The sequence below is a fragment of the Pelobates fuscus genome, chromosome 3, assembly GCF_036172605.1.
Source record: "Pelobates fuscus isolate aPelFus1 chromosome 3, aPelFus1.pri, whole genome shotgun sequence".
NCBI classification, from domain to species: domain Eukaryota; kingdom Metazoa; phylum Chordata; class Amphibia; order Anura; family Pelobatidae; genus Pelobates; species Pelobates fuscus.
The window spans coordinates 71,205,733-71,233,671 of NC_086319.1; the positions used below are offsets into that span (position 1 = coordinate 71,205,733).

General features: G+C 43.8%; 1 protein-coding gene across 1 annotated transcript in view; it reads left to right on the forward strand.

Moving 5' to 3' along the window:
- The window catches only part of UTP20 (UTP20 small subunit processome component), a 110,934-nt gene that overhangs the window by 28,482 nt on the left and 54,513 nt on the right, over positions 1 to 27,939 (forward strand). The window contains exons 20-27 of the mRNA XM_063447177.1: positions 1,168 to 1,247; positions 4,643 to 4,883; positions 5,728 to 5,928; positions 15,818 to 15,908; positions 17,879 to 17,964; positions 18,803 to 18,928; positions 19,745 to 19,911; positions 24,183 to 24,391. Coding sequence (XP_063303247.1) covers positions 1,168 to 1,247; positions 4,643 to 4,883; positions 5,728 to 5,928; positions 15,818 to 15,908; positions 17,879 to 17,964; positions 18,803 to 18,928; positions 19,745 to 19,911; positions 24,183 to 24,391 — 1,201 coding nt within the window. The remainder of the gene's footprint in view (positions 1 to 1,167; positions 1,248 to 4,642; positions 4,884 to 5,727; positions 5,929 to 15,817; positions 15,909 to 17,878; positions 17,965 to 18,802; positions 18,929 to 19,744; positions 19,912 to 24,182; positions 24,392 to 27,939) is intronic.

Consider the following 27,939-nt stretch of genomic DNA (forward strand, 5'->3'; position numbering starts at 1 on the left):
GATGCTGATTAGTCAGTGCTGTGTTTGAAATGTGCTTGCTCTGCTGCCAGATCTGCCTTCTTGACAGTCTCAGCCAATCCAATAGGAAAGCATCGTGATTGGCTCACAGAATCACTTCTGATGATGTCAGCCAAGCAGGCAGAGCAGGGGCAGAGGCAGCAGCTGCAGATTTGAAAACAAGTTTTTTACTATATTCTGGAGACCAAGAGGGTGGTGGGGAGGGAGCTAGATGGTGGTTTTAACACTATAGGGTCAGGAATACTTTTGTGTTTCTGGCCCTATAGTGTTCCTTTAATGTTCAAATTGCTTTTGTCTCGGAAAAAAGGTCATGCAAAAATAAATTGTTCATAGTTAGTGATAGTCCGTAATATTGCCATGGGATTCTGCCTTACCTTTAAGAGCAGGGCATACTGATTGGCTTCATAAATATGAATTGTAATACCAGCCACCACACCATGCCTACTGAATGTGTTCTGCAGGCAAAGCTTGATAGCAGAGTGAGCTCAGACTTGATTGCATGATGAAATAAAACTACTGCTATTACTGTGACAATACAATACATAATCATTATAGCTTTTTTATTATTTGTTTAGATGTTCTAGATTTAGTATATGTTGGTGTGTGAATACATAGGAGCTTCAACGTCAGCCATGAAGCATTTGTAGCTTTGTTTTAAGAATCACAAGTACTGAATTGAAGACTGCTCAAAATGGGCCTCTAGTTACCATTGAACCACAGACCCAAACCTATGACAACTCCCTAGTCAGCAAGAATTGTGGGTTACATAGTCCAATAAAAGCAATGTTAACAGTTACTTAATCATCATAATATCAGATTTAAAGATCTTATATCACAATGGAATGTCCCACATATTTAAATACAGCAGGATTTCAAATGCTAAATCGACCAATCCATGCTGGCATTGGGTCCGGGTTGTAATGTTGGTGTGCAATATCATTGGTCCTTTAGGGTTTACTTTGGCAGTGTGTTATTTTTTTATCCTTTTGCTAGTACCCACTAAAGTTTTCATTGCCTATTTGGAATATGCAGCTCTTTGCGTGCCTTTTTTTATTTGCCGATTCTCTTTGTTAACGTTCATGCTTTCATTTATATAAGTTTCTTTGAAAACTCAAAAGTCACCTTTTTTGTTTGATGTCTTTTGTACAGCTCCCATGCCAATGAAATGGAAAACAAGTCTTTCTGGAAAGTATTCTACGAACATTTGGAAAAGTCTGCTGCCCACGCTGGTAAGAGAACATCCACGTGTCAGTAGAGATGGATTTGTACTGAAAATGTCTTTGCTTGTACAATTTACAAATCTAAGAACAAATATAATTTAGCCTGCCCCTTATTGGGACACGCATTGGATCACGGAGTTCTTGAGAATATTGTAATAGTACATTTTGATAACACACTCTTCTATTACGTATTTAAATGCATTAAATAAGATGTTTTGCAGTTGGACAGTGGTATTCAATTAGTGGGTCAGGGAATTTCCTTAAAAATACATTTGTGATTTAAAAAAAGAAACTAAGAAGGTTTCATTGTATTCTTTTTTTTTTTCCCAAATCTTTATTTTATTGTGCGAAAAAGATCACAAATTGACTTGCACTGCTACAACAGCATGTGTGAGCCCATAACTGGCACACATTTGAGAATAAGCACATAGCAGGCGAGGAACATTGCAAATTTTTTTTTTTTGAAAAATCTAAACATAGCTAGACAGCTGAGCACACATGGACATCAAATTAAGCGGTGGCATTGGTTACCTGAGGTGTTTTAGTGCTTTGGGCAGGACACTACTATAGTTTAAGTAGAAGACAAAACAGGTCTAGTTTTGGATGTCATGTTAAAAATCTCCTATAGTGAGAAAGTGGGTCCTAGGGTTCATCTGCTCCTTGTTGTTTTAGTTGGGGTATTCAATTGGGGCCCGGTGTGACTCATCCCTGTAGTTTACTTTCCCCGTAGGGTATTTGGTGGTTCCTTAGTGTGGACCAGGAGCTTTGAGTGGAAATGTTAAGGAGTCACCTGTCTGTAGGTAACTTTGTTCCCTAATGAGCTCTGAAGTATAGGTTTGCAGAATGATTCTCTTGGGGGGGTTTAGTAGGGGGGGAGGTGTGTGTGGGCCAGTTAAGAGATACTAGGTCTGAGGATCATGAGCGGACTAGTACTCGTGTACAGTCAAGGTGGTGGGATAACTAGTTGGTGATAACATGGAGGCTGTTACTGTTAAAACAATGCTAAACAGTGACGGTAATGCACTTAGTAAACACAAAATAGTAAAATAAAACATTGATGCTGAGGAACGAGAGAAAGACATCAGAGAAACCTGGCAAGCACCAATCAGTCCAGCACAGCGGTTAGGTATCTATGCGGACAGACCATCTCTGGCTCGGTCGTCTTGTTGGCGTTCAGGTCGGCATCGCGTTCAGGGTCGTTCTCGGATTAAAGTCCGCAATGTTTGCAGGGTTTATGTGGAGCAGAGTCCCGCTTGCCCCGTTCTGGGGGGTTGTAAGACTGAGTGAATGCAGGTGTGTTTCTAGTTCTTGTAGGCTACGTGCCTTGTAGGTATTCCCTTCATATGTGAAGAGTAGTGCTCGTGGAGTGCCCCATCGGTATGGTATGTTCTTGGTGCGGAGGTGTTGAAGCTGCGGCTGCAGTGATTTCCTCCAGGATAGGGTACTTTTCGTCACGTCTGGAAAGACTAGGAGCGTGGCTCCTTCAAAGGTTAGGGGGGTTTTCCCTCTTATTGCGGCTGAGAAGGTGTTCTTGTCCTGGAGGTTTTGAAAGCGGAGGATGAGATCCGCTGGTGCTGATTGTGGTACCTTTGCAGGCTTAGAGAGCCGGAACATCCTGTCTAGCTTTATGGCTTTGGCCTGTTTGGGCATCATCATGGCTTCAAACAGGCGTCTGATGAAGTGGGGTAAGTCCTTGAGGCCTACGGTCTCCGGTATTCCTCTGACTGTATCTTCGTCTTTGGTCTTCAAGTGAGTTTACACGGTTTTCCGTGGCTATTTGCCTGTTTTGGAGGTCTGCCAATGATTGCTTCACCATCGTGATTCGGATGTCATGGACACTGGAGGTGGCTTCAAGTTGTGTGGCTTTGGTCATTGCGCTTTCTATGGCGGTTTTGTAGTGGGCCCTGTCTGCGGCCAGGTCTTTTTGCAGGTCCGCAAACATGGCTTTAAGCAGGTCCGCCGTCACCGGTTCCCCGGTTTGCAGGCGCTTGACTGCCCTTTTCTGCGGTGGGTCATAGGAGGCTCCCTCCTCGAGATCTATGGAGGCCTCATCGGAGAAGCACGATAACTCATCCCTGAGCGCCATCTTGGCCCATGCGGCCTGCTGTGAGTTCCTTAGCAGTTCCCCTATATCCTATATCTGATCGGGCACTTGTCGGCTCGGGGTTTTTTGGTTTTTCTGCCCATTGTCTGCCTTTGCGTTGCGTGCGTGCGTGGTACGTGGTCAGTTTTGCCTTAAAATGCCTATTTTAACACGGTTTCAGCAAAGTTAGGGCTCAGAGCTCAGAGAGTTGCGTCCGCTCCGGTCCTCAGTTGGCTCCGCCCCCCGGTTTCATTGTATTCTTAAAGACATATGTCTATGGATATCTTATGGGTAGAGATTACCTGGGTTGGGGAGAGCTTGCATAGTTATGACATGATCTTTTAAATATTTAAATAAAAGTAACTGGGACATTTATTTATTTTTATTTTTATTAAATGTTGTGAATAGCTAACACAAATAATTCTGACGGTTGCTGACATTCAAATCCTCTATTATGATTCCTTCTTCTAGATGATCAGAGGGGCCCACATTATCAACAGTTTCCTCATTGTGTACCATCACAAAATGGAAAGTTTTTTTTATCTCCAGCAGTGACTGAATGAACAAAACTGGGGTCCAGGCACTCAGGATTCAATTAAACAACAGATTTATTAGGAAAAAGTGCCATGTTTCGATCTCGAAGAGAACTTTCTCAAGCTTGAGAAAAATTGAGAAAGATCTCTTAGGATTCAAAAGTGCAACGTTTCGATCTCGGAGTGCCTGGACCACAGTTTAGTTTAAACTATTGCGGCAATGACAGCAGACAGCTTTGTCACCCAAATCTTCAATATCAAAAACATGGACCACCTTTGGATGGTCTTGCTGGACATCGATGTTTACCACAGACTTGCAGCATTTATTTTTGCAGAAAATAGGTTTGTACAGCAAATATCCTGCAGCAGCAACACCAACTGTGGCAGTGGCAACCCACTCTCACGCCCCGGAGCTGGAACTCAACATCCCCTCGTGCTGTATTATTATTTTTTTTTTTTTAAGGAACATTTGCCTGGATGTGTTTGTCTTTGTCGTTGCACCTAAAAATCCGTTTAAAAATTCACAAAAATATATATAAAACTGCTCAACAAACTGAATATTTGTTCATTGTTATTGTTTTAACCCTAGTGGTCGGCTACACTAAAACTAAAGGATGGAAACTTGGAAAACATTATCTCAGTGAAATCCATTAATTTAATCTGGGCATTAACTGTACAGATTCTTAATGTAATAAGGAACAATTACGTTTTTAACAATTACGAAAGACAGACCGTGAAGAGTAGAGTGCAGGAGTTAATTGGTTTTCTGTCTATTTCCCCACATGCAGAGCGAGAATTACAAGATGAATTGGATGAGGAGGCAGCATGCAGCAGCAATGTTGAGTCTGACTGTTCTGTCGCTGATATTGGAATCCTGTTTAATGACACACTGGAAGAAAGAACAGATACCAGTGACCGAACAGATTACACCAACTACCGGTTTCTTCTCTGGAAGGCAATGTCTCTGTTTCCAGACAGGGTGGAGCCAAGATCAAGAGAATTGTCCCCCCTCCTTCTAAGGTTTATTAGGTGGGTTGAAAACTGCGCATCCTCATGACTTTTTTCTGTCTTTCTATTTTTTTTTTTTACCATTTTGTTTTTTTTTCCTGCTTTACATCCTCGAATAACGCAGTTTGCTACCTTTCAACAGTAAACCCATTATACTCTGACTTTACAAAAGTCAATTGTTTATTGTACTCTTTAATGGTTTTTTTAAAGTTAATTTCTCAGTAAATATGCCAAAGAATTGTAAAGTTGTAAGTAAACTAAAACGCAGACATATATTGCAATACATTTTCTTCTTAAATAGACAAACAGTAACTAATATATGATTTCCCAGAAATGTGCATTGCTGCTTGCTGTCAGTTACAGGAATGCTCTCTACTTTATAATCAAAACAAAATCCGACTGTAAATCATACTATAAAGCATTGTTCAGTGCCAAACGAAGTCGTGTTGTCTGGAAGTATCTCACTTTGGAGTCCATTGTTAAATGTTGGAAAAGGTGGTAGTCATGTCTGGGATGTTATGTAAAGTTGGAGTGATTTGCAAGAGAGTTTTTTTATTTTTTATTTGCAACAGATAATTCAAAACTTTTATTAGTAAGAAAAAAAATAACTTGTATAAAGCACAGAAAGTAGTTCTTAAGAGAAAATGTCCAACATTTAGACAAGAGTGACTATGCATTAGAAGTCATGTGTCAGTGTTTGCAAATGACGACAAAACTAGGGATTTGTATATATCGGGGGACTAGACTGTCAAACGACAGATGAGTTGTAAAGTAGATAAAATCAAAGTTATGCATTGTGGGATGAGGAACACACAATCCATTTGTACATCCAACTTTTTAGGTTCTAAAATAACTCTATTTTCAGCAATGAATATTATCCAGCTGATTTACTGGTGGCTCCATCTCAAGATTTGCTAAAGAAAAATATAGAAAAAGGACAAACCATTGTGGAAGAGGACATCCATATGAATGAAGAGGAAGGCATGGAGGAGGAAGCTGATGCTGAATTAGATGATGACAAACCTATAGGTTTTCACAAGAAAAAAACTCGTCGAGCTGCTTCAAAGTGAGTGCTTATCACTTCGCATACATTCTGGGGTTCTGTTTCTTTATTTTCACATTATGAAAAAAGGATTTAGTGAAATATTGTTGTAAAATGCACACCTAGATGAAAATATAGTCTTAAAAGTGAAATGCGAGCTGGCGGAACTGAATCCATTTGCTTGTCTAGATCCTTATCAAGTCTCAGGATTAAAGTAAACGCAGCGCAGTCAAATCGTGTAGTATCATTTTAAATATTCAACACATTAAATAAAATGTATAAAAGAGGTTTTGCATGTAAAAATACGGATCCTTTAATCCAGTGCAGTATTAAAGGACCACTATAGGCACCACAGACCACTTCAGTTTAATGAAGTGGTCTGGGTGCCAGGTCCATCTAGGTTTAACCCTTTCTACTGTAAACGTAGCAGTTTCCAGGGGGGCACAGACTGTTGTCGCTGAAGTGCATGATATGTAGAATCATTTCATACCTCTTCCTCGACATACACTGGGAGTAAATGGGGGTAGAGCAGATGTGGCTACTGCTTCAGTAGGTCTGGATGGAGGGATTCTTTATGATGCCCATCAGCATAGTCAATGCCCAGAATCTTTTTAATTCCTTCACATCGATGGGGCCCCATTGCTGCTTTGCCAAAAAAGAGTCAGGCTTTGCAGCACGGAACTCATTGGCACATAAATTAGTTTGGGCAACAATGTTCCCCAATACATCATCGCCCAGAAGCACCTCCATAAACTCTTGGGGGATAAATCATGCGACATCCACATTGATGCCAGGATTTGCGGTGAAGGGTGGGATATCTGGCCTCTGGCGATGAGGCGCTACCCACTCCTCAGCAGCACATAACTACATACATCACTAGCAGTAGACACTGTATCTAGTGATGTATTTGAGCACCTGGCAGGGTCAAAATCAGGGTCGGAGTCAGACCATAGACGCGTCAGACTCTAATGCAAGGATGGCATACAGATCCTCAGCGCTATACGTCCTCTGTGACATGATCACAATCACTTTATTTAGTGATCTGTCACAAAAAAAATGTACCCCTAAAAAAATGCACAGACACTAAAATAAGGGCTGCTCAGCAAGAGCCAGTGATTACTGACAGGATAGGGGTTAATAGCTCTGAAAAGAGTTTTTGAGTCTCACAAAAAAAAATGAACCCCTAAAAAAAAAAAGGAAAATACATCAAAAAAGTGCTGCTGTGCAAGAGACAGTGATTCTAGTGATCACTGGCAGGGTAGGGGTTAATGGCTCTGAAAAGAGCCTTTGGGTCTCACAATTTTACAAGTCCCTACCTAAAACAACCTAAAAACACAGATCTCTCTCCCTCTCTCACTAAAACACTAGTGAAGAGAGGGTGATCCGTACTGATCAGACAAATCGGGATCACAGTTAGAATAAAATTGTTATAGGGCCAAGCTCTAGTTGGATGCCCCTAGCCTCTATGTGGACACCCCCAGAAGCCCCATGATGCACTGCCTTTCACCATCTTGGGAGCCACATAGCTGGGGGGGTCAATACATATTTTATTTAAATTTTTGTTTATTTTAATTTTTTTTAAATGTTTATTCTTCACTGAGTGCCTTGACCTCTCGAGGCACTCAGCAGAGGCAGAGCATCGGAAGCCTGCTCGATAGCTTCTGATGCTTTGCCTCACTGCCGGGCGCCACATGGAGCAACCCGGAAGTGATCGCTCCAGGGGAGGGGGGGTATTGCAGAATGCCTTGACATCGAATTCGCCGTGGACGTATGGGGTACGTCCAAGGTCCTTAACGACCGTTTTTTGACAGACGTACCTGATATGTCAGAGGTCTTTAACCCCTTAAGGACCAAACTTCTGGAATAAAAGGGAATTATGACATGTCACACATGTCATGTGTCCTTAAGGGGTTAAAGGGTTAAGGAAAAAGGTCCAAACTTAAAAAAAAAACAAAAAAACATTTTATTCAAGTATATATATTTTTATTTGTTCATATATATTTTTTGAAGTCCCCCAGGTCACATGTTTGGTAGAGAGTAAAAAAAAATATATATGGGGCGGACTAACTCAGCTCAGGGTGTTCGCAGCTACAGTATATGAAATGATGAATTATAGAACATGGCACCTGTTTATTTTTTTTTTTGTAAATTTCGTTTTTTATTGACGTTTTATCTGCTTTAACATGCCAGCATTTTGTACATTCAATATATAGCGACATATGAAATAACGATTAACAAATCCAGTAACAATCAAGGGTTTAGAATGTTGAGAGATGTGTGAGTAGATACTTCTTTTTGAATTAATGTGGGCTCGCAGGCCCGAGTTCGTATGAATAGCTTTTTGGCACGCAGGCCTCAATTGCATTGTACATCCCAGTCTCTTTACGCATAATCATGATTTCTATTGGGATATACACCCCGATCTCATGTGTCGTTAATCGTGTCCTCGTGTCTCGGGTGTAGTTCCTGGTGCTGGTTGTGTGTGTGTTCGTGTTTTGTGTGAGGGTACGTGTGTGTGTGTGGGGAAGGCCCCGCAGCAGCCGCGGTCCCAATGTCCCCCGATCCAGTTCCCTTTAGGGCATACTGGTTTTTACGCCTTCCAGCCGCTTGGGGGTTCCGCAGGGGCCCTTCTCTTGTTCTCAGAGACTTCGTGCAAGCTAGTGGGTACTCGACGAGTTGGTTCACTTACGTCCCCCCCTATCTAACCTGTTCCCCTGTGGGGTTTTCCGTATGTTTATCTAGAATCCCACCTCCTGTCCGTCCTCTGTCAGTTCGCTTGTGTTGTTTGTTCATATGTCTGAACTCCCTATGAGTGTTCCAGCAAAGGTTGGAGGCCCCAGCCCCGGTTTAGCCACGTTACCGGGAACCCCCCCCATTTAGAGGCCGTGTCCTCCCCAGGGTCGTCTATATGTTGGTCAGATTGTGTGTCTTGTATAGCTACCGTGAAGTCTGGTTTGGATGTCTGGATGATCCAATGTGTCCATGTGTTTAAATATTTTTGAAATGAATCGTTAGCGGTGTGGTGAAGTTCTTCTAGGGATCTCAGTTCCTCCATCTGTGCAAACCATGTTTTTAGGGGAGGGGTGTCCCTTTGTTTCCAGAACTGTGGTATCAGTGCTTTGGCTGTGTTTAGAATGCGTATTGTGAGCGATTTCTTGTAGGCGGATCTGGGGGTTTTGGTGTGATGTAACAGCATAGCTGCTGGGTTGAATGGTGGTGGGTCGTCCGTGAATCGTTGCAGTATTTTGTGTATGGCCTCCCAGTATGGGGTTATTTTTTTGCATTCCCACCATATGTGTAAGAGGGAGCCTTCTTTCTCCTCACATCGCCAGCACTGGGGGGACTGCGATGGGATTCTCATGTGTAGCTTCTCGGGTGTACGATACCACTGGGTCAGCAACTTATAGGCCGTCTCTTGTGTTTTACTAAAGCAGGAGCAGTGGTGAGTAAGGTAACATATTTTCTCCCAGTCTGCCTTTTCCAGTGTGAGGCCTAGTGCCGTCTCCCATTTCCCGTAGAATCTCGGTTGTTCTGTAGGTGTGAGTGTTAGTAGGAGGTTGTATAGGGCGGAAACCCCGTGTGCCAGTGGGTGTGGGTCTAGACAGAGTTTCTCAAAGGTGGTGGGCGCCCTGGTCAATATCGGCCCTTGGGGGAGTGAGGCTATGTAGCTGCGAATCTGTCTATATTTCAGTCGCGTCAAAAGGGTGTGTTCTGTGGTTCCCCGCAGGTCCTCTAGTGTCTTGGTGCCTTCTGTCGCGTGTACGTGTAGTAATCTAGGTATTGGGTCGTGTATTAGGTCTTTTGAATGCTCTTGGATCTAGGCCCGGTGGGAAAGTCGAGTTGTGTGTGAGTGGTAATAGGGGGGTCGGGTGTGTGGTTAGACAGTGTCTCCCTTTTGTACGGTTCCATATCTCTAGGGTTGCCCTGGTGTATGGGGACTGTTTAGCGTTCCCTATAGAGGCCTCCGGAGGCAGCCATGGCAAGACTGCGATCTGTATGCCTGCTACGTGTTCCTCTGCCTGCTTCCATAATTTATGGTTCCCTGTCTTCGACCACTCCAGTATCCGCAGGAAGTGGCATGCCTTATAGTAGAGAGTAAAATCCGGTAGAGCCAGTCCACCCTTGTCTTTGGGTTGTGTTAGTAGTGAATGGCGGAGCCTGGGTTGCTTGCCGCCCCAAACGTAGTGCCCCAGTGCCGAACGCAGCGAGGCGAAAAAGGGGCCTGGGATTGCTATGGGGATGGTTTGGAATAAATAGAGGAGGCGTGGGAGGAAGTTCATTTTCACGACCTGTATCCTGCCCAGCCAGGAGATGTGTGGGAAGGCCCACTCTTGCATGTCCGCTTGCATTTTTTTCTGCAGGGTGGTGAAGTTTTCCCTGAACATGTCCCCTTCCCTTTTCGTTAGCCAGATACCTAGGTACTTAATTTTTTGGGACGCCCAGTTAAAGGAGTAACTTTGACGTAATGGTTCTGCTCTGCCTTCCGGGATCGAAACGTTTAGTATGTAGGACTTGCTCAAGTTTATTTTAAGGTTGGATAGCTGACCAAATTCCTGTAATGCTTGCAGTATGTTAGGGAGGGATATTTCTGGGTTGGTCACGTAAAATAAGAGGTCATCTGCATACGCCGCAATTTTGTGATGTGTCGTCCCTAATTGCATCCCTTGTATGTCTGGGTTGTTCCTGACGGCCACTAGAAGCGGTTCCAGGGCCAGGATGAATAGGATCGGGGACAGGGGGCATCCCTGCCGCGTGCCGTTTTGTATGTCAAACGGCTCCGACAGGGCGCCGTTCACTATGACCTGTGCTGAGGGTTGCGAGTATAACGCTTCTATCCACCCCCGAATTCCCGGTCCCATTCCCATGTGTGCGAGGGTACGAAATAGGTATTTCCACCCCACCCGATCGAAGGCCTTCTCCGCGTCCGTGGATAGCAGGAGAAGGCCTCCCGGGGTTCGTCTGCCGCTATGCATCACTGTGAGGGTGCGTATGGTGTTTTCCTTTGCTTCGCGTCCTAGCACGAATCCCACCTGGTCTGGGTGTATCAGCATTGGTAGATGTGTTTGTATCCTGTTTGCCAGTATTTTAGCTAAACGTTTAAGGTCGCAATTTATCAGAGATATAGGGCGATAGCTCCCGCACTGTTCGCCGTCTTTGCCTTCCTTAGGAATAATCGTGATGTGCGCCGCCAGGGATTGTTTGGGGAATTGGTGACCCTCCTTTATAGCATTTAGTGTTAATACTAGTGGGGTGTACAGAATGTCCGCGTACGTCTTATAGTAGCCGAGTGGCAGGCCATCTGGGCCCGGACTCTTGCCTGGTTTCATCTGCTTCACCGCTTTTGCCAGTTCAGCTATCGTTATCTCCTCATCAAGGAGCTCTGCTGTGGTTTTGTCTAATGTGGGCGTCAAGTGTGTTTGCAAGTATTTGTCGATCGCGTCCGTCAGACGTTCGTCTGCGTGTCTTGTGTGTGGTCGTGGGAGCGCGTATAGTTTGGCATAGTATCCTCTTATGGATTCCTGTATTTTTAGGGGTAGTCTGTGTAGTGTGTTTGCGCTGTCTCTGATTCGGTCTATGTACGTTAGTTGTCGGCGTTTGGCTAGCATTCTCGCTAAGAGTTTCCCGCTCTTGTTACCGTGCAATGCGAAGAACGCCTTGTGTCTCAGGGCGTCTCTGTGGTATCTCGTCTGGAGGAGTTTGGTCAGTTCTCTGCGTAGTGTTAGTAATTGGCATTGCAGTTCGGGTGTCTGAGTGGTTTTGTTTAGGCTGTCTGTTTCTTGTATTTTCGTCAGTATGTTTGCCATGGCTGCCTCCCGCTGACGTTTAAGTATGGAGCTTTTTTGCAGAAAATGTCCCCTGATCACACTCTTGTGTGCCTCCCACCTAATCGTCGGGGACGTTTGGGTCAGCGTGTTAAGTTCAAAATATTCTCGGAGGGTAACTCTGATGTCTGAGCTAACTTCTGGTATGGTGAGGAGATGCTCATTAAGCCGCCACTTGGCGGATCTCGGTCTGTACAATGGGGATGCGATTGTAAGTGTCACCGGGGCGTGATCCGACCATGTGGCTGTGCCGTGTTCAACTTGTAATGCGAGAGGGAGGTGATAGTGTGTTGTCATAAAGTAGTCGATTCTGGTGTAAGAGTTGTGGGGGTGGGAGAAGAACGTGTAGTCCCTCTCGTCTGGGTGGTGGGCCCTCCAACAGTCTACCAGCCTGTGTTTAAATAGAAGTTGTTTGAGTGCGGTCAGGTGTTGAGTCGGGATGTGAGTGGTACCAGTGGACGTGTCCCATTTCGGGTCTAATGCCAGGTTGAAATCGCCCCCTATTATTAATATACCCTCCGTGAAACTCTGAATCCTGCGGAGAATACCCGCTAGGAATCTGTAGTGTCTCTGATTGGGGGCATATATATTTGCAAAAGTGTAAGTTTGTCCAGCTATCGTGCCTTTCAGAAGTACGTATCTGCCTTCACGGTCCGTCTGTGTACCCTGTTCCCTGAAGGGGACTCCCCTGTGGATTAGAATTGCCGTGCCTCGAGCCTTGCCCCCATGATAGTCACTATAATACCCCGTGGGGTAGTGTTGGTCGTGCAGCTTCGGCCTGTCTCCCTCCTTAAAGTGTGTCTCCTGGATGAAGACAATAGATGCCCTAGCGGCGTGAAAGTCTCGTAAGGCTGCCGATCTTTTTTCGGGTTTATTCAGACCTCTTGCGTTGATTGTAATCAACGTGAGGTTAGCAGGCGTTAGCGTCATTCTAGGGCCTGTCTCGGCAGGTCCGGAACCCCGGCTGCTACGGGTTGGAGGGATGGTCGTGTCTGTGGGATATGTGTGTGTGTTGTCTGTAGTGTCCGCTGTCTCTGCAGCGTTAGGGAATTTGCGTCTAGGTGACCGTACTAACTCTCTCCCTCTCTAGGGTTTTCGTGTCGGCCACCTGAGAGTGGCGCTTCTCCCTTGTGGGAGTGGAAGGAATGCCGAGAAGTTCGGCTTTATCAGCGGGTAGGTGATTAAGTGTGGGGTGTACCCTTCACTAACCCTATCCGGTGTTGTCTTCGTCTCTCGGTCCGTGACCCTAGTCGTCCCCTATGGGGCTCCAAGTGATTGGATGCGTGCTTAGTAACCTCGTCTCTATCTCGTTGCGTGGTGTCGGGTCAGTTGAAACCCATATTGTGTTTTGTAACATGAAACATACAGTAAAACCTTTTACATAAACATATTAAAACATCAACTTTAAGGTATTCCCCCTTCAGTCAGTTTCAGGCGTGAGCCTTCCTTTTTGCTTCTGTTGCCTTAGATCAGTCAGCGCCCATGTCCTCAGTATCCCGGTCTCGGGACCCTCCCCCCCCCCCCCCCCACATCTGCCTGCTTATGCGTCCGTCCGTCCCCATGGGTGCGTTCCTATGCGTCGGTACTTGTGCAGCAGCTGGTGTATTCCCCCCTGTCTTCTCCCCTCCTGTTCCCTATGTCCGTGTGTGTGCCGTTCGGGTAGTTTCGGTCATAAAGCATTGGGGTTGGGATATAAGGGTCTGTCCGATTCTGTCCTTTTCTATCCACTAGCTCCCGGTTCCCATCATATATAAACTTCTTGGTGTTATTACTCGTAGCCATTACATCATTCCCCTCCCTCCTCCCCCTCTCCTCACCCCTGCATGTCGGAGCGGCGCGGGCCCCCGTCCCCCGGCCTGCTCCTGGGAAGGTCATCACTAGGCCCTTCTGGGGGGGAATGCGGTTGCCCGCGTCGGTCGTCTATCACCCTCCCGGTTCCCTCCCAATACATTAAATCGCTTCATATACAGTTTTACCCCTCTGTACATCCCCCTCCCTCCTCTCCCCGTTACTTGTTAACGTTATCTCCTAATTGGTATGTTAATACGGTGTGAAACCAAGAGTCTCTCTGGCCTGTCGGCCAGCTACACTAAGTACTTGCGTTTGGTTTCTTCCGACCCCCTGCCACCGGTCCTTGATTCCCGGGTCGTGGTTCAGTCAGTAGATCTGGGATCTCCAGTTAGCTTTTTCTGGGATGGAGGGGTCAGTGTCCTCGGTAGTCCTGCGGTAAAAAATGTCCTTTCTGTGGCCTGCAAAATGAGCCGTGTAGTCCAGATAGCGTTATGTCCGCTAAGGTTGTGTATGTGTCCAGTAGTGGGGTGTCAGACGGTGGTAATCGCGGCAAGTTAGGGTGTAGGTGGGTGGGGGAGAGAACTCCCCTATGTGGGATCAACTCCTCAGCTGGTTCCAAATTTAGGCGCTGGCTTTTCCTTCTGCTCCTCACAGTCCTCTAGGACCCGTGGCTTGTTGACGGGTGGTACGTAGAATCTGGCAGCTTGTATCTTGCGTTCTCTTATTTTGTGTAGGTGTCGGCGTATATAGGGTGAGAGGGTCCGGCCATTGTAGCGGGGCCGGCATGATTTGGAGCTCCCTTCCCAGGGCCTCCATGTCTGCCCTTTCCTTGATCGTAAACGGGCCTTTTGGTGTGTGCACTTGCAAACCGTTCGGGAAGCACCATCTATATTTGATTCTGTTCGCTTGGAGCTGCCTGGTGAAAGGGCGCAGGGCCCTGCGGTAGGCCAGGGTGGTGGGGGACAGATCCGGGAACAGTTGAAGTTCTTTGCCCTCCAGCAGTACTTTGTCAGCCTCTCTGGCTCTGCGCAGGATCTCCTCCTTTGTCTGGTAGCTTGCCAGGCAGCAGATTACGTCTCTGGGGAAGCTACCCGGTGGGCCCTTCGGCCTGAGTGCTCTATGTGCTCTCACCAGTTCAATCGGTACCTGGGGTGTGCGGCCTAGTAGGTTATTGAAAACCTCCAGCAGGGTAGTCTGTATAGGTGCATTATCATCTACCTCTTCAGGTATTCCCCTTATCCTGATGTTCTGCCTCCTTCCTCTGTTATCAAGATCCTCCAGGTGGAACGCCATTTGCTGCATGCGTTGTACAGTGAGCTGTAGGGTTTCTGTGTTGGCAGACTGCGCCGCTTGCACGTGGTCGCAGTCTGCCTCGAGTTGGGACACCCTCTGGCTGAGGCCGCCAAACTCCTCCCTCATGGCCTGCAATTCTAACTTGATTGAGGCCCGTAGTTCGTTATTCGCCTCTGCCAGGTCTGACTTGGTCGGTAGGCTTCGGAGGATGTGCAGCCATTCCGGGTGAGTATCCGCTGGGTGTTGTGTTGGTGCTTCGGTCAGGATCTCCTCTCCGCATAGGGAGGGCGAGGACGGGGATTCGTCCGAGGCCTGTGCCTCGCGGTCTGCCGGAGTGGACAGATACCGCCGCATGGAAGCGTTGGTGCTCGCCGTACCTCTCGGGGTGTCCGTTGGTTTGGAGCTGTGGGCTGCCCCGTGTGATTTGCCCATTTTCTAGGCAGTTCGAAGCTTTAGACGAGGTTGTGCTTGGAGCCTTACGGGGAGCTCCGGGTTCAAGCGGCCATCTTGCTCGGCTTCCAAGCCACGCCCCCATGGCACCTGTTTATTAATCAGTGCTCTGTTTTTTCTGGGTTTTCAGTAAATATACTTCATACAAAGTAGAGTGCATGATACACAATAGTTCCTACTTTTTCTTATATACATGTAATTAACTTAGTAAAACGGTTTAGTGAAATTTAAATCAATAAAACAGAGTGTTTCTATCTTTATAAAATTAGAATTGGCCTCGCTAAACCTTCGAAGCCTGTAGCTGTAATGACCAATCTGTGCCCGATTGCAACATTGGCAAAATATCGATTTCTCATTTGTCCAAACATGAACAGTGAAATTATCTTCAAATTGTAAATACTTGCAGTTCAATTTGGGGACTTAATCTGGTTTCCACCCTTTCTAATTCAAAGCCGATTTCACATTATTTCATTTGAAGTGTGTGTCAGTGAGGTGGGTGGGGAACAGGTTTAGTGTTTGATCCCCAAAATGACCTTTATCTCTTATTTTGTCTACAGGCAACTCATTGCTCACTTGAAAGTATTTTCCAAGTTTTCTAATCCGCGGGCGTTATATCTGGAACCCAAGCTCCATGAGCTCTATACACAGGTAATCTTTTTTTCTCTGCTGGTGCCCTGGGTTAAAAAGCTGGTATATGTGAATCTGTTCTGGTCATTTAATACTAGTTTGAAGTATTACTCCTTTCTACATGATATCAATGTTTCAAAAGATGACCAGGAAGGACACTTGTAAAGCTATTAAATTATGTTTGTTTCTAAAATGATGTTGTTGCACATAGCAAAATGTGCACTACCTGCTCTGTGTCTCCGTGCCACCCATGGTACTGCGTGTTAGGTGGTGTGTGAGTATTGCACATAGTAATGATTGAGCAGGAGGTGGTGGCAGGTGATTGGCGTTTCTCAACTTGATAATGAGAAATAATAATAGCTTACTATTACTAAGACAGGAGGGTTAGCACGTTGCACCTGTTCTTGAGAACTAATTCTTGTTTATGTCGAGATCCCTTGTGCTCCCCATTCAATTTTTAATGCATCTTTTTAAGAATTTGTTACAAATATGTACTTTCCGTATCTGCGTAATGTTATCGTTTATATCTTCGTCCAAAAAAAAAAAGGGAGATAAAGTAAATCTCTATAAAGTGAATGACTTTTAAGTAAACCTGTGTTGCTTTTTTCCTGACATTTAATGGCTTTGGGGAATGCATCCTTATATACCTTGTAACATACATCGCTGCTTTTGCAGTTAATTTTTCGGACCAAAGTTCAACTCTGTCATAATATAACCTTTATAGTGTAATAAACCAAGCATGCTTAATGTAAGGTTACAGTTTTATTTTGTTGTTAAATATGTTTACAGCAATAATGGAGATCATTGTGTGAACCAGCCGTGCTGTTTTGCTATCAAGGCAGTGCTGATTTCTGCGCCAAAAATACCCTTGTTTGCCCTCCCAAAGGATCTCTCTATGCTTCACATTTTCTCTTTCTACTTTCTTTCCATCTGTTTACTTTCTCCCCTTTCCTCGGTTCCACTTTTTCTTTCCATCCATTCTGTGGCTCTAACTTCCTTTCCCTTTCCCTCTGTTCTATTCCCTTCTGTCTTTCCCTCCATTAAGCTGCTTTTTTCTTTCTTTCCCTTTGTCTGTGCTCACATTCTGCTCTCAGATTATCTCCCTTTTGCACTGCTTCTCTCAATCTTCCCCTCTGCTTTGTGACTCTAACTTTCTGACCCTCCAGTCTGTTACCTTTTATCATTCCCCTCATTAAGCTGCTCTCCCTTCGCTCTGTCCACTCTTTCTTTCTCTGAATTTTGCGACTCTTACTTTCTTTCCCTCCACTCTGTCTTTCATATTCTGCCCTGTTCTCTTCTGCATTATCCTCCACTTTGCATCTCCTAGTTTCTCTCCCTCTCCTCTACTCCCCTTCTGGCTTTCCCTTAACTCTTCTGCTCCCAGTGGTCTCCATCCACCCTGCCTTTCACTCCACCCAGCTTCTCTCAATTTTCCTCCCTGTGTTTTGTTTCTTTTAATCTGCCCCTTTGCTATACTCCTCTCTCCTCTTCTTATGTTCCGTCAGAGGCCTTAATTATCCTAATAAAACATCATTCCATCACAGTCACTACTTTGTACCACTAAATCCACGTAGTTCGCTCTAAATTCTGGTCCTGCCATCTTTATGTAGAAATTGATGTTCATCAGACCATACAAGGATTTTCCTTTATATGGCGTCCATTCATGGTGATCACGCTTAGGTGACGAAATGAAAGCCTGCAAGCTGCTTAGATACATTTTAGTTTTAGAGATGCCAGTCTGTGTATTGTTGTCAAGATTGTGTACCTGTGGTCATTCCATTATCTTGAATTAGTTTACATGTGCTCCTCTAAGCTTTCTTATCAATGCAATGTTTTTTCCCACCAATGTCCAGCCACTTACTGGGTGTTTTACTTGTGGGTGATTACTTATCGATATCTCTCTTGTAATCCCTCTCATGTATACATGTCCCCTTTAAATATGCTCGGTGCGATTTTACTTCACAACTCTCGTTTCTTGTTTTGTTCCCCAGTTACTGTGTCACCAAGATCAGAATGTGCAGAAAGTTGCCTTGGATTGTATTCTAAGCTACAGGCATCCCCATCTGCTTCCCTACAAGTAATGTACCTGGTTGTGTTCAAACATTGGCTTTTGTGCTTAGAGTACAAGGGAATATCTCACTGTGTTCAAGCAATTAAACGTGTATTTAAAATAGATTGTATCAATATAAATGTATTTGCCCGTTCTAGTATTAGCTGTGTAGCTTATTCAGCAGTTGGACAGTAATCAGAATTACTTTTAAAACTTATCGTGTTTAAAAGTCGACATAAAAATATAGTCATGGTAGCAATTTTGCTGAATAAAAAATAATGCAGCAGCACAATAACTCTGTTTATTTACATATATTTAGGCAGATTTAGGATTAAAGATAAAGGTACTGAAAGAAAGGGGTGTACCTCCAAAAATCCCCCTTGAACCCTAATCCTACATACCTTTACACCCAACTTTTCCTCCAACTTTAACCTGCGTTTTATTAATGTTGTCGTTTTTAATGGCAGTATAATGCTGCATTCCTATGAACACCACTGCAATTATTAAAACCTCCTATCCCAAAAACCAATGTATATGTAGCAACCTTCCGTTGTGGTTTCTATCTTTATCGCTGACAAAGCAATTAGTGTTTTTATGGGAGATCACGATTGAAGGGGCAGTAAACAACTGATGGTGTCGTACGCTAGGAGAGACGATCATTTAGCTGTTGCTACAATGCAAGAGAGCTTAAACTCGTTGACCGCAGTTTGCGTCAGACACAAAGTGCAATATATATCCCCTTGTTTAACTAATTTATAGTGATATCTTAAACCAAACCAAATAAGGTTTCTGTGAATGTTTAGCTTTTTATTAGTTGTCAGTTTTATGAATTCTGAATTGTTGCTTGTTTCTTCACTTGTGTCAGAGAGAACCTGCAAAATTTACTGGAAGATAAAAGCTTTAAAGATGAAATCGTCCATTTTAGCGTCTCTGAAGAAAACTCCATAGTGAAAGCCATTCACAGACCTGATCTCATGCCTGTTCTCATGAGGTTTGTATATGCACTCAAAATCGCTACACTTTGCACATCAGCCCCTTAAAGTGAATCTGTCATGACTGTCCTCACCATCTGTTCCTACGCTGCATTGTTCTTACAGTAACAGAGGTAGGTGTTACTCTTCTGTTACACCTACCTCCAGCCTGCCCTCTTTCCTCCCAGTGTCTTCAGTGATTTACCCTGCTTGGCTTCATTTTTGGCATGTTGGCATTTAAGTAACACCAGTCACTCTGTTCATATCCTCCCTAGTCAGCGCTAGCAGTGTTGGCTTTGGAGTTCCATAGCAACCACAGCATTGCTCCTGGAAGAGGTCTCTTCTGTTCTCCCTGTCTATCAATTCTTTGACATTGAGTCTATGCTTAATAATTGATTGACAACTTGGAGAAAGACCAATTTTTAAATAGTCCCCCACCTCCCCAATCTGTACATTTGCTAGCACAACATATAGATGAAATGTATTCTAATGTAACAGGAGCATAATTAGTTTTGGCTATGACATTTCCCCTTTAAAGAAGAAAAAAAAAACTTGGTTGCTATTTTTTTTTTTTGGACTGTTTTTTAATCTTAAGATTCCAAAAATTGGAGACTACACAAAGCCATGCTTGAACAAAAGGCGGAGCTTTGGCTGTCAACTTTTATCATTTCACATGCCACCCATATCGCATTGGATACATGACATGGGCAACACTGTTATGACACCCACATGCACTGTGTATATATATATGTATGTATTTGTATTTTTTTCCCTCCTCTAGCAAAATTTATATCTTTACTCGTACGTATGTTTACATTTTTAAACTTCTCTTCAAGACTTCTTTATGGCCGTATGAGGAGCAAAACAGGTAGCAAGACGCAGGGAAAGTCTGCTGCTGGAACCCGCATGTCGATTGTTTTAAGGTTCTTGGCTGGCTCCCAGCCGGAGGAGATCCGAATGTTTCTTGATCTTCTGTACGAGCCGGTGAAACATCTCAAAGAAGGTATGAGATCATTTTCAATGCTGTGGAATTTTTTTTTTTTTTTTACTATGGCAATGCTTAAAGAGACACTATAACACTATAGTCACCACAACAACTTTAGATTATTGAAGCAGATTGGGTGTGTAGATCATGTCTCTGCAGTCTCATTGCTCAATTCTCTGCCACTTAGAAGTTAAATCACTTTTGTTTCTGCTCACGCAGCCCTAGCCAACCAACGTGTGTATGTAGAAAAAATGGGTTACGGCTGTACAATCTGAAAATAAATATTAACAAAATATAGTCACAAAATTGCAAAGGGACATGCTAATTAAATCACATTCACAAAATGTGTAACTTAAAATTGTCTTAAGGGGTCCTCCCCCGGTAGCAGTGGGGGGCTAGAGAGACCTTTTCACAACCACCGATGTCTTGATCCAGGAGGAGAGAGAAGTCAGAAATCCATGTAAGTATAAAAATATTTATTATAAGAAATAAATGGTTTTATATTTAACTGGATTTCTGACTTCTCCTGGATCAAGACATCAGTGAAAGTGAGGAGGTTTCTCTAAGACATGCTCTATACACCAAAACCACTCAATTAAGCTTTTTTTGTTTGTGCTTAAAGTGTTTCTTTGACGTGTGTGTGTATTGAGCTATGAACAGGAAAAATCCATTAGATTAGCATTTGGCAAAAGTTCAATGTGCTAATAAGTAGTAAAAGTAAAATTGCCTAATGGAACACTATCTCCTTTAACATAATGTGCTTATATGACCTTTGTAGAAGTGGGTGTCTGTGAAAACACATATTTCAATACTTTAAGAAACACTTCAGACAGCACATGATTTATTTTCCTAGCAACAAACTTCATCTTGATGATTTTGTTTTACCCAAAGCTTATTCTTAGGCAAATATGAACCTGGACAAGTGGTTTCTTACATAGGGAGGTTGCCACAAAAGACTCTCAAAAGAGTGTGGGTAGGCTGCATAAACAAAGTGATTTGCCTCCTGAATGGCAAAGCATTGTGCAGTGACTCTGCAGGGGCATGATATATTCACCAATACTGCTTTGTTAAGCTCAAGTTGCTTTGGCACTTAGAGTATTCAAGAGTCAACTTCCTAATGTATTATTGATATTGTATCTACTATGGGATCAATCAGGTTAAATATGTTGGTTGCAAATGGCAGACCTTTGCCCTACAGAGTTAACTGATCTTTAGTAAGGATAACCAATGAAAGGTTTAAAGGATCACTATAGTGTCAGGAAAACAAACTTGTTTTCCTGACACTATATCATCCTTAGGACTCTCCCACCCTCAGGGCCCACCTCCCTTGGCGCTGAAGGGGTTAAAACCCCTTCACTTATCTTAATCCAGCACCGGGCTCCCCCGCCGACGTCAGCTCCCGAGTGGAGCGGAATGCGCGGCAAGAGCTGCTCGCGCATTCAAACAGTCGATTTTCGCATTCAGCGTCGCAGAAGCGCCTCTAGCGGTTGTGAGGAAGACAGCCTCTAGAGGCTGGATTAACCCTGCAATGTAAACAACTGCTATGTTTACATCTGAAGGGTTAAAACCTGGGGGACCTGGCACCCAGAGCACTTCATTGAGCTGAAGTGGTCTGGGTGACTATAGGGTCCCTTTAGTATATTTATTGTATTCACTTCTCAGTCTGTCACAACACATACTGGGACTTTGGTCTTTCTCCGTCTCCTTCTCATGGCCTCACGCTCTAAGGGCCAAACATCTTTGATAATCGGAAGTCCTTGTCATTTTTGACAACTCATTTTTTTCTAATTTAATGGCGAAGTATAATCCATAGTCACAGAATTACTAGTTCTACCTCCATCCTTTGTTTCAAAATCTGTATCAGAATTATTTTTCAAAATGTACTTCCCAGTCTGGGAATTTCTGGACCTACCGTATATACTCGAGTATAAGCCGACCCGAATATAAGCCGAGGCCCCTAATTTTTCCCCAAAAAACTGGGAAAACTTATTGACTCGAGTATAAGACTAGGGTGGGAAATGCAGCAGCTACTGGTAAATTTCTAAATAAAATTAGATCCTAAAAAAATTGAATATTAATTGAATATTTATTTACAGTGTGTGTATAAAGAATGCAGTGTGTGTGTATGAGTGCAGCGTGTGTATGAGTGCAGCGTGTGTGTGTGTGAGTGCAGCGTGTGTGTGTGTATGAGTGCAGTGTGTGTGTATGAGTGCAGTGTGTGTATGAATGCAGTGTGTGTATGAATGCAGTGTGTGTATGAATGCAGTGTGTGTATGAATGCAGTGTGTGTATGAATGCAGTGTGTGCAGGGCCGGTGCAAGGATATTTGCCCCCCCCCCCCATATGTCCTGACCTCCCCTCCTCCTCCCCTAGTGGTCCTTATCCCCCCCCTCCCTCCCATAGTGGTCCTTATCCCCCTCCCTCCCATAGTGGTCCTTATCCCCCCCCTCCCTCCCTCCCATAGTGGTCCTTATCCCCCCCTCCCTCCCATAGTGTTCCTTTTCTCCCCCCCTCCCTCCCATAGTGGTCCTTATCCCACCCCCTCCCTCCGATAGTGGTCCTTATCCCCCCCTCCCTTCCATAGTGGTCCTTATCCCACCCCCTCCCTCCCATAGTGGTCCTTATCCCACCCCCTCCCTCCCATAGTGGTCCTTATCCCACCCCCTCCCTCCCATAGTGGTCCTTATACCCCCCCCCCACAGTGGTCCTTATACCCCCCCCCCCCACAGTGGTCCTTATACCCCCCCCCCCACAGTGGTCCTTATACCCCCCCCCCCACAGTGGTCCTTATACCCCCCCCCCCCCACAGTGGTCCTTATACCCCCCCCCCCCCCCCCACAGTGGTCCTTATATCCCCTTTTTTTTATTATTATTTTTTTATTATTATTATTTTTTTTTATTATTTTATTTTTCGTCCCCCCTCCCTGCTTGATACATGGCAGGGAGGGGGGCTCTCCTTCCCTGGTGGTCCAGTGGCAGTTCAGTGGGGGGGAGAGGGGGGCTGGCAGAGAGCGTTACTTACCTGTTCTGCAGCTCCTGTCAGCTCTCTCCTCCTCTGCGCCGTCCGTGCAGCTCCTTCTATCAGCTCACACTGTAAGTCTCGCGAGAGCCGCGGCTCTCGCGAGATTTACACTGGGAGCTGACCGAGGTGCTGAACGGACGGCGCGGAGGAGGAGAGAGCTGACAGGAGCTGCAGAACAGGTAAGTAACGCTCTCTGCCAGCCCCCCTCTCCCCCGGTCTGTATTATGGCAATGCAAATTGCCATAATACAGACCTTGACTCGAGTATAAGCCGAGTTGGGGTTTTTCAGCCCAAAAAATGGGCTGAAAAACTCGGCTTATACTCGAGTATATACGGTAGTTATAAAATAAACAATTACTGTCTCTTAAGATATTCCCGTTGGGGTAGTAGTAGGTCAGGTTTCCCTTCAATTCACTATATTTAGTTGCAAGCTGTATCAGGAATTAGCAGACTGGCGAAGCTGCTTGCCTTGTACCGATAAGTCTTCGGTTCCTGGACATTGCTATTTGCTGCTGTTCTCCACAAACTTCCATATGCCAGGTGGTATTCTTACAGTCCCCAGTACAGTGCAAGTGAATCACCAAACGTGTTTCACCAGGATATCATGTTACTGATGGATCACCTCCAAATAAACCCTTTTTGCTTTAATTAGGTGGGAGGTCTCATGTGTTAGAAATCTATCAAAATCTAGGCAATCTGTGAAATTAGGATGCCCGTTATTCACTACTCACCTAGAAGGATCGGGTTGCTATGGAAACCCTCAAGCAGTAAACATCCAATTCCTATGTAAGTTTGGAGTTAATGTATCATCTGGGAAACAAAAGGTTTTCTGGAACTCCAGGATTTCAAAAATGTTTGCCAAAACATAATTTTATTAACAATCCATTTAGCAAATTATAGTAACAAGCACAATACTCTCTTGTGCCCTTAGCACTATCAGACAGGTGATTTTATTAAATAGGAAGATTCGCTTAGACAAAGCAAGTCAAATCTGAAATAGAATTAAGGCCGTAAGACTTTCATTAGAAAAATCAGTTTTGTAATCCAAAAGCTTAATTACATCCCCTCCACAAATTTTATGGAGATACGAACTGAGCATTGGGAGAGGTAAGATGTAAACCAATGTTGAGAAGGCCACGTTTTCATTTATTCAGGTATAAGGGCCTTTATGAATGATTGAGGACCATTATTTTCCTCTAATATCTGGATGTTATTCTTCTAGTCTTCTTCTACCTTATTTAACATTAACTCTATTCTTACATTTTAGGACCATGCCTTGCTTCAGTGATGCAGTCTATCGAAAGCTTGGATCTGTCAAAGGTGCTTCCGCTTGGACGTCAGCACGGTTTATTCAATAGCTTTGAAGTTGTACTAAAAAATCTCGGTCACCTAATTAGCCCATACTTACCAGAAATCCTTCGGATCATTCTGTGCCTGACTGCACCTGTGTCTTATGCTCTCCAGCAGAGGGAAAAGGTAATTAACTGATGTTTGTTGCATGGATCTAAACTTTTAGAAACCACAAACGTGTTTTTTTCTTGTCTGAACCAACAGAACATTTAGTGAATTGAACTTTGTTTGGTTTTATTTGAACTCTTTTGTGGGTATTCCTCTTTTTAAGCCCAACTACGTTTCGCTAGTGCTTATTGAACCCCCAGAAACAATCAAAATATTTTTTATCTTAAACCAAAGCATAATGTATCTATTCATATGTTCTTTCATTCATTTTTTTGTTTTCATTATTTCATCAATGTTGCTTATTTGTAAATTAATTTGTTCTTCTTTCATATAAATGTGTGTGTATATATACAGCGATAATGAAATAGATTTTATTGTGTTAAAAACTGATTTTTGTTCTTTTTTTGTCTGTCACTTTATTTTGTTACACTGGAGCAGTGCTCCTCAACACTCTCCTCAAGGCACACCTAACAGAACAGAACAGTCCAGGACTTAGGGATTACCTGGGTGTGTCTGAGGTGTTTAGAAAAAGTTAAAAACACCTTAGACTCGAAGGTGTTTTTTTTTCTCTCTTTTTTTTCTCTAAATACCTTAGATGCATCCAGGTAATCCCTAAATCCTGGACTGTTAGGTGTGCTTTGAGGAGCACTACACTGAAGTCACTTTTGAATTCAGTATCCCCACTTTATAAATAGGGTCTTCCGTGCTATTATTGTAACTTGCTAATTATGACATCCACAGTAAAGAGGGAATGGCATAAAGACCCCTTGGGAAATTCCCTTTTTACTATTTTCTTTTCCTTCCAATCCCAAACATCTTGAAACGGGAAGGCTTGCACCGATAACCGATATCATGACCACTGCTATAAGATGATTGTCTCTTTAATGGTAAAACAGCTTCTGTGTGACACCTGTTCCATAAAAAAGACAATGCAGGAGAAAAGTTCTCTTTAAAAAATGTCAAACTTGAGATCAAACAAGTACCATTTGCGGCCCACATGTATGACACGTATTAAAACTTAGGGATAATAACAAACATACCCTTTGTAACATGTCCACCAAATAAGCTATTTATTTTATGCTTCAGAAAATTCAGTGAATCTTCTACCCCTTCGGAACAGCAAACCTTATTATATGTTTTATAGAAAATACAGTAAGGGAAAAAAGTATTTGATCCACTGCTGATTTTACACGTCTATAATTTTAATGGTAGGTGTATTTTTCTTTTCTTCCTTACTTACATAAAACATGATGTTCAGAATTCAATCGAAATCATACAAAAGGTCATTGTACAGTATATACATACAAATACATCAACTTTCATGCCAAATGGAGAGCAAGGGGAGATCTACAGATTGGGCACAGAGTTCCAGGGTCACATTAGAGTCTTATACTAGTTTTCCACCCTTTAGTCTTTAGGTGTGACCTGGACATTCTGTCACTCGGGGACAACCATAATCACCATATTCACTTTATAACTTTTCTAGCCAAAAGGTGCTATATAGTCTTCAGCTTTCAGATCTTTACCATATAGCTTGTCTAGTTGGGATTCCATTCCCAATTGAAACTTAACCTGAGATAGGAGTTTGTCTAAAGAAAAGGGTAATGAATTTTTCCGATTCCTAGCTCTTATTATCTTTACTGCTATCATAAAATGAGTATAAGTAGTCAAATCCTTCTGAGATAAGGAATCAATGTTTAGATGTAAAATGGCATTTTCTGGAAATTTAGGAATAGGCTTAGAAATCAATTTATCAAGAGTAACAAAACTTTCCTGCCAGAAGTTTCTGACAATCTCACATTCCCACCAAATGTGTATGAAAGAGCCCAACTGTTGCTTACATCTCCAACATAGTGGTGAAGTCGAGCTATACATATTGGCTAGTCTGGTAGGGACAAGGTACCATCTATTTATTACTTTATATAATGCTTCCAGTAAATTCAAACAATGAATATTTTTAGCTGTTCTGGATATAACTGCACACCAATTTTCCCTTCGTATAGTGGCAGTACTTACAAGTGGGATGTTCCTTAGGATTCTGGACAAGAAGCTCCCCCTTCTTTAGAATTTAAATGCTGTGCTCCGCCTGCTGCCTCCATATAAGCTGTAACTCAGAGACACTCACCAGTTCTTCTTGTCCCGGCAACGGGACGGACAGGTTCCCCCACAGTGCAGGTGGAGATTTGGTGCGTTCAGCACAGGTTGCTGACCGGGAGGTGAGTGCCCGATAGTTTCCCGGGCGGGAACTGAGCGGCAACAGTACTTCCGGGTTCGCGTTACGGAACGTGACCGGGTACTGTCTTTTGTGGTTTTTTTCTGACGGAGTTCCCAGGCGGTTCTCCTTCATTGCTCATTACGCATGCGCACAGCGGTGGAACGCACGCCCGGGAGGCTTTGCGTTCCACCAAACACAGAATCACGCTACTGAGCATGCGCGAAACGGTGTTTGGCGCCAAATTTAAAATTTGGATACATGGCTGTGCAGGACCTTCCTGACCCCAAGGGTGGGTGTACAGTTCTGGTTCTCCGTGTCACCTGCCCTCCTACACGGATCTTAGGTGATTTAAGGTGAGGTTTAACTATTGAACTCTCCTTTTTTTCATCTTTTGTTTTTATGCATGCTTCTAGAATAAGTCCTATGTCTCCAGATAAGACAGATATAGACAAGATGTCAACTTCTGTTCCAAACACCACAAGTAAATCTAAGCACTTATGTTGTCTGGAATGTGCGTTACCTCTACCTGACGGATGTCGCAAAAATACATGCAATCAGTGCGCAACGGATCGGCTAGTAAAAGCCGAGCAGACTGATATGGCATCCTTCCTGGGCGGGTTTCAGGAAAATTTGTCCCAGACATTTGAAGCTATTCGGGAGAAACTGCCCACACAGCGTAGGAGGAAAAGATCTCCTTCTGTGTCTGACGTCTCTTCGCCTTCGGATATTTCCAGCCTGGCTTCAAGTGTGGAGGAGGGGTTTCCACCAGAAGAGCTGAAGAAATGTATTAAAGAAGTGACGACGGCGGTACAAGAAACTGAACCTACCAAGGGTAAGGTTAAAGGTTTCCCAATGTCTCCTTAAATCTTGGATCTCCATCATTGAAAGACGTACGTTCAAGTCAAGCTACAGTCTGGAGAAAAATGGGAAGATCTTCCTAAGTGGATGTTCAGATTGACCAGCTATCAAAGAAAACCACTATACCCATTGGCGAAGTCTCAGGGCTTAAAGACCCAATGGACGAACAGGCCGAAACTTCGTGTAGTAGAATATTCCAGGCCGCAGGATATCAGTGCAGAGCTGAATTTGCAGGTTCAGCGGTTCTCAGAGCTCAGAGCGTTTGGCTACTAGCCCTGGAAGATTCCATTATGGGAAATCTGATACAGATCCTTCCCATCTCTTGTTCCTACTGAAAGATGAGTTTTCTTTGTTTATCAGCGAGGATTATGGGTTTGTCGTCGGTAGCCAGAAGAGCTCTTTGGCTACGAACATGGACAGCTGACTCTGCGTCTAAGGCATCCTTATGTGAAATTACCCTTTGAAAGGAACAAAAATTATTTTTTTTTTTGGC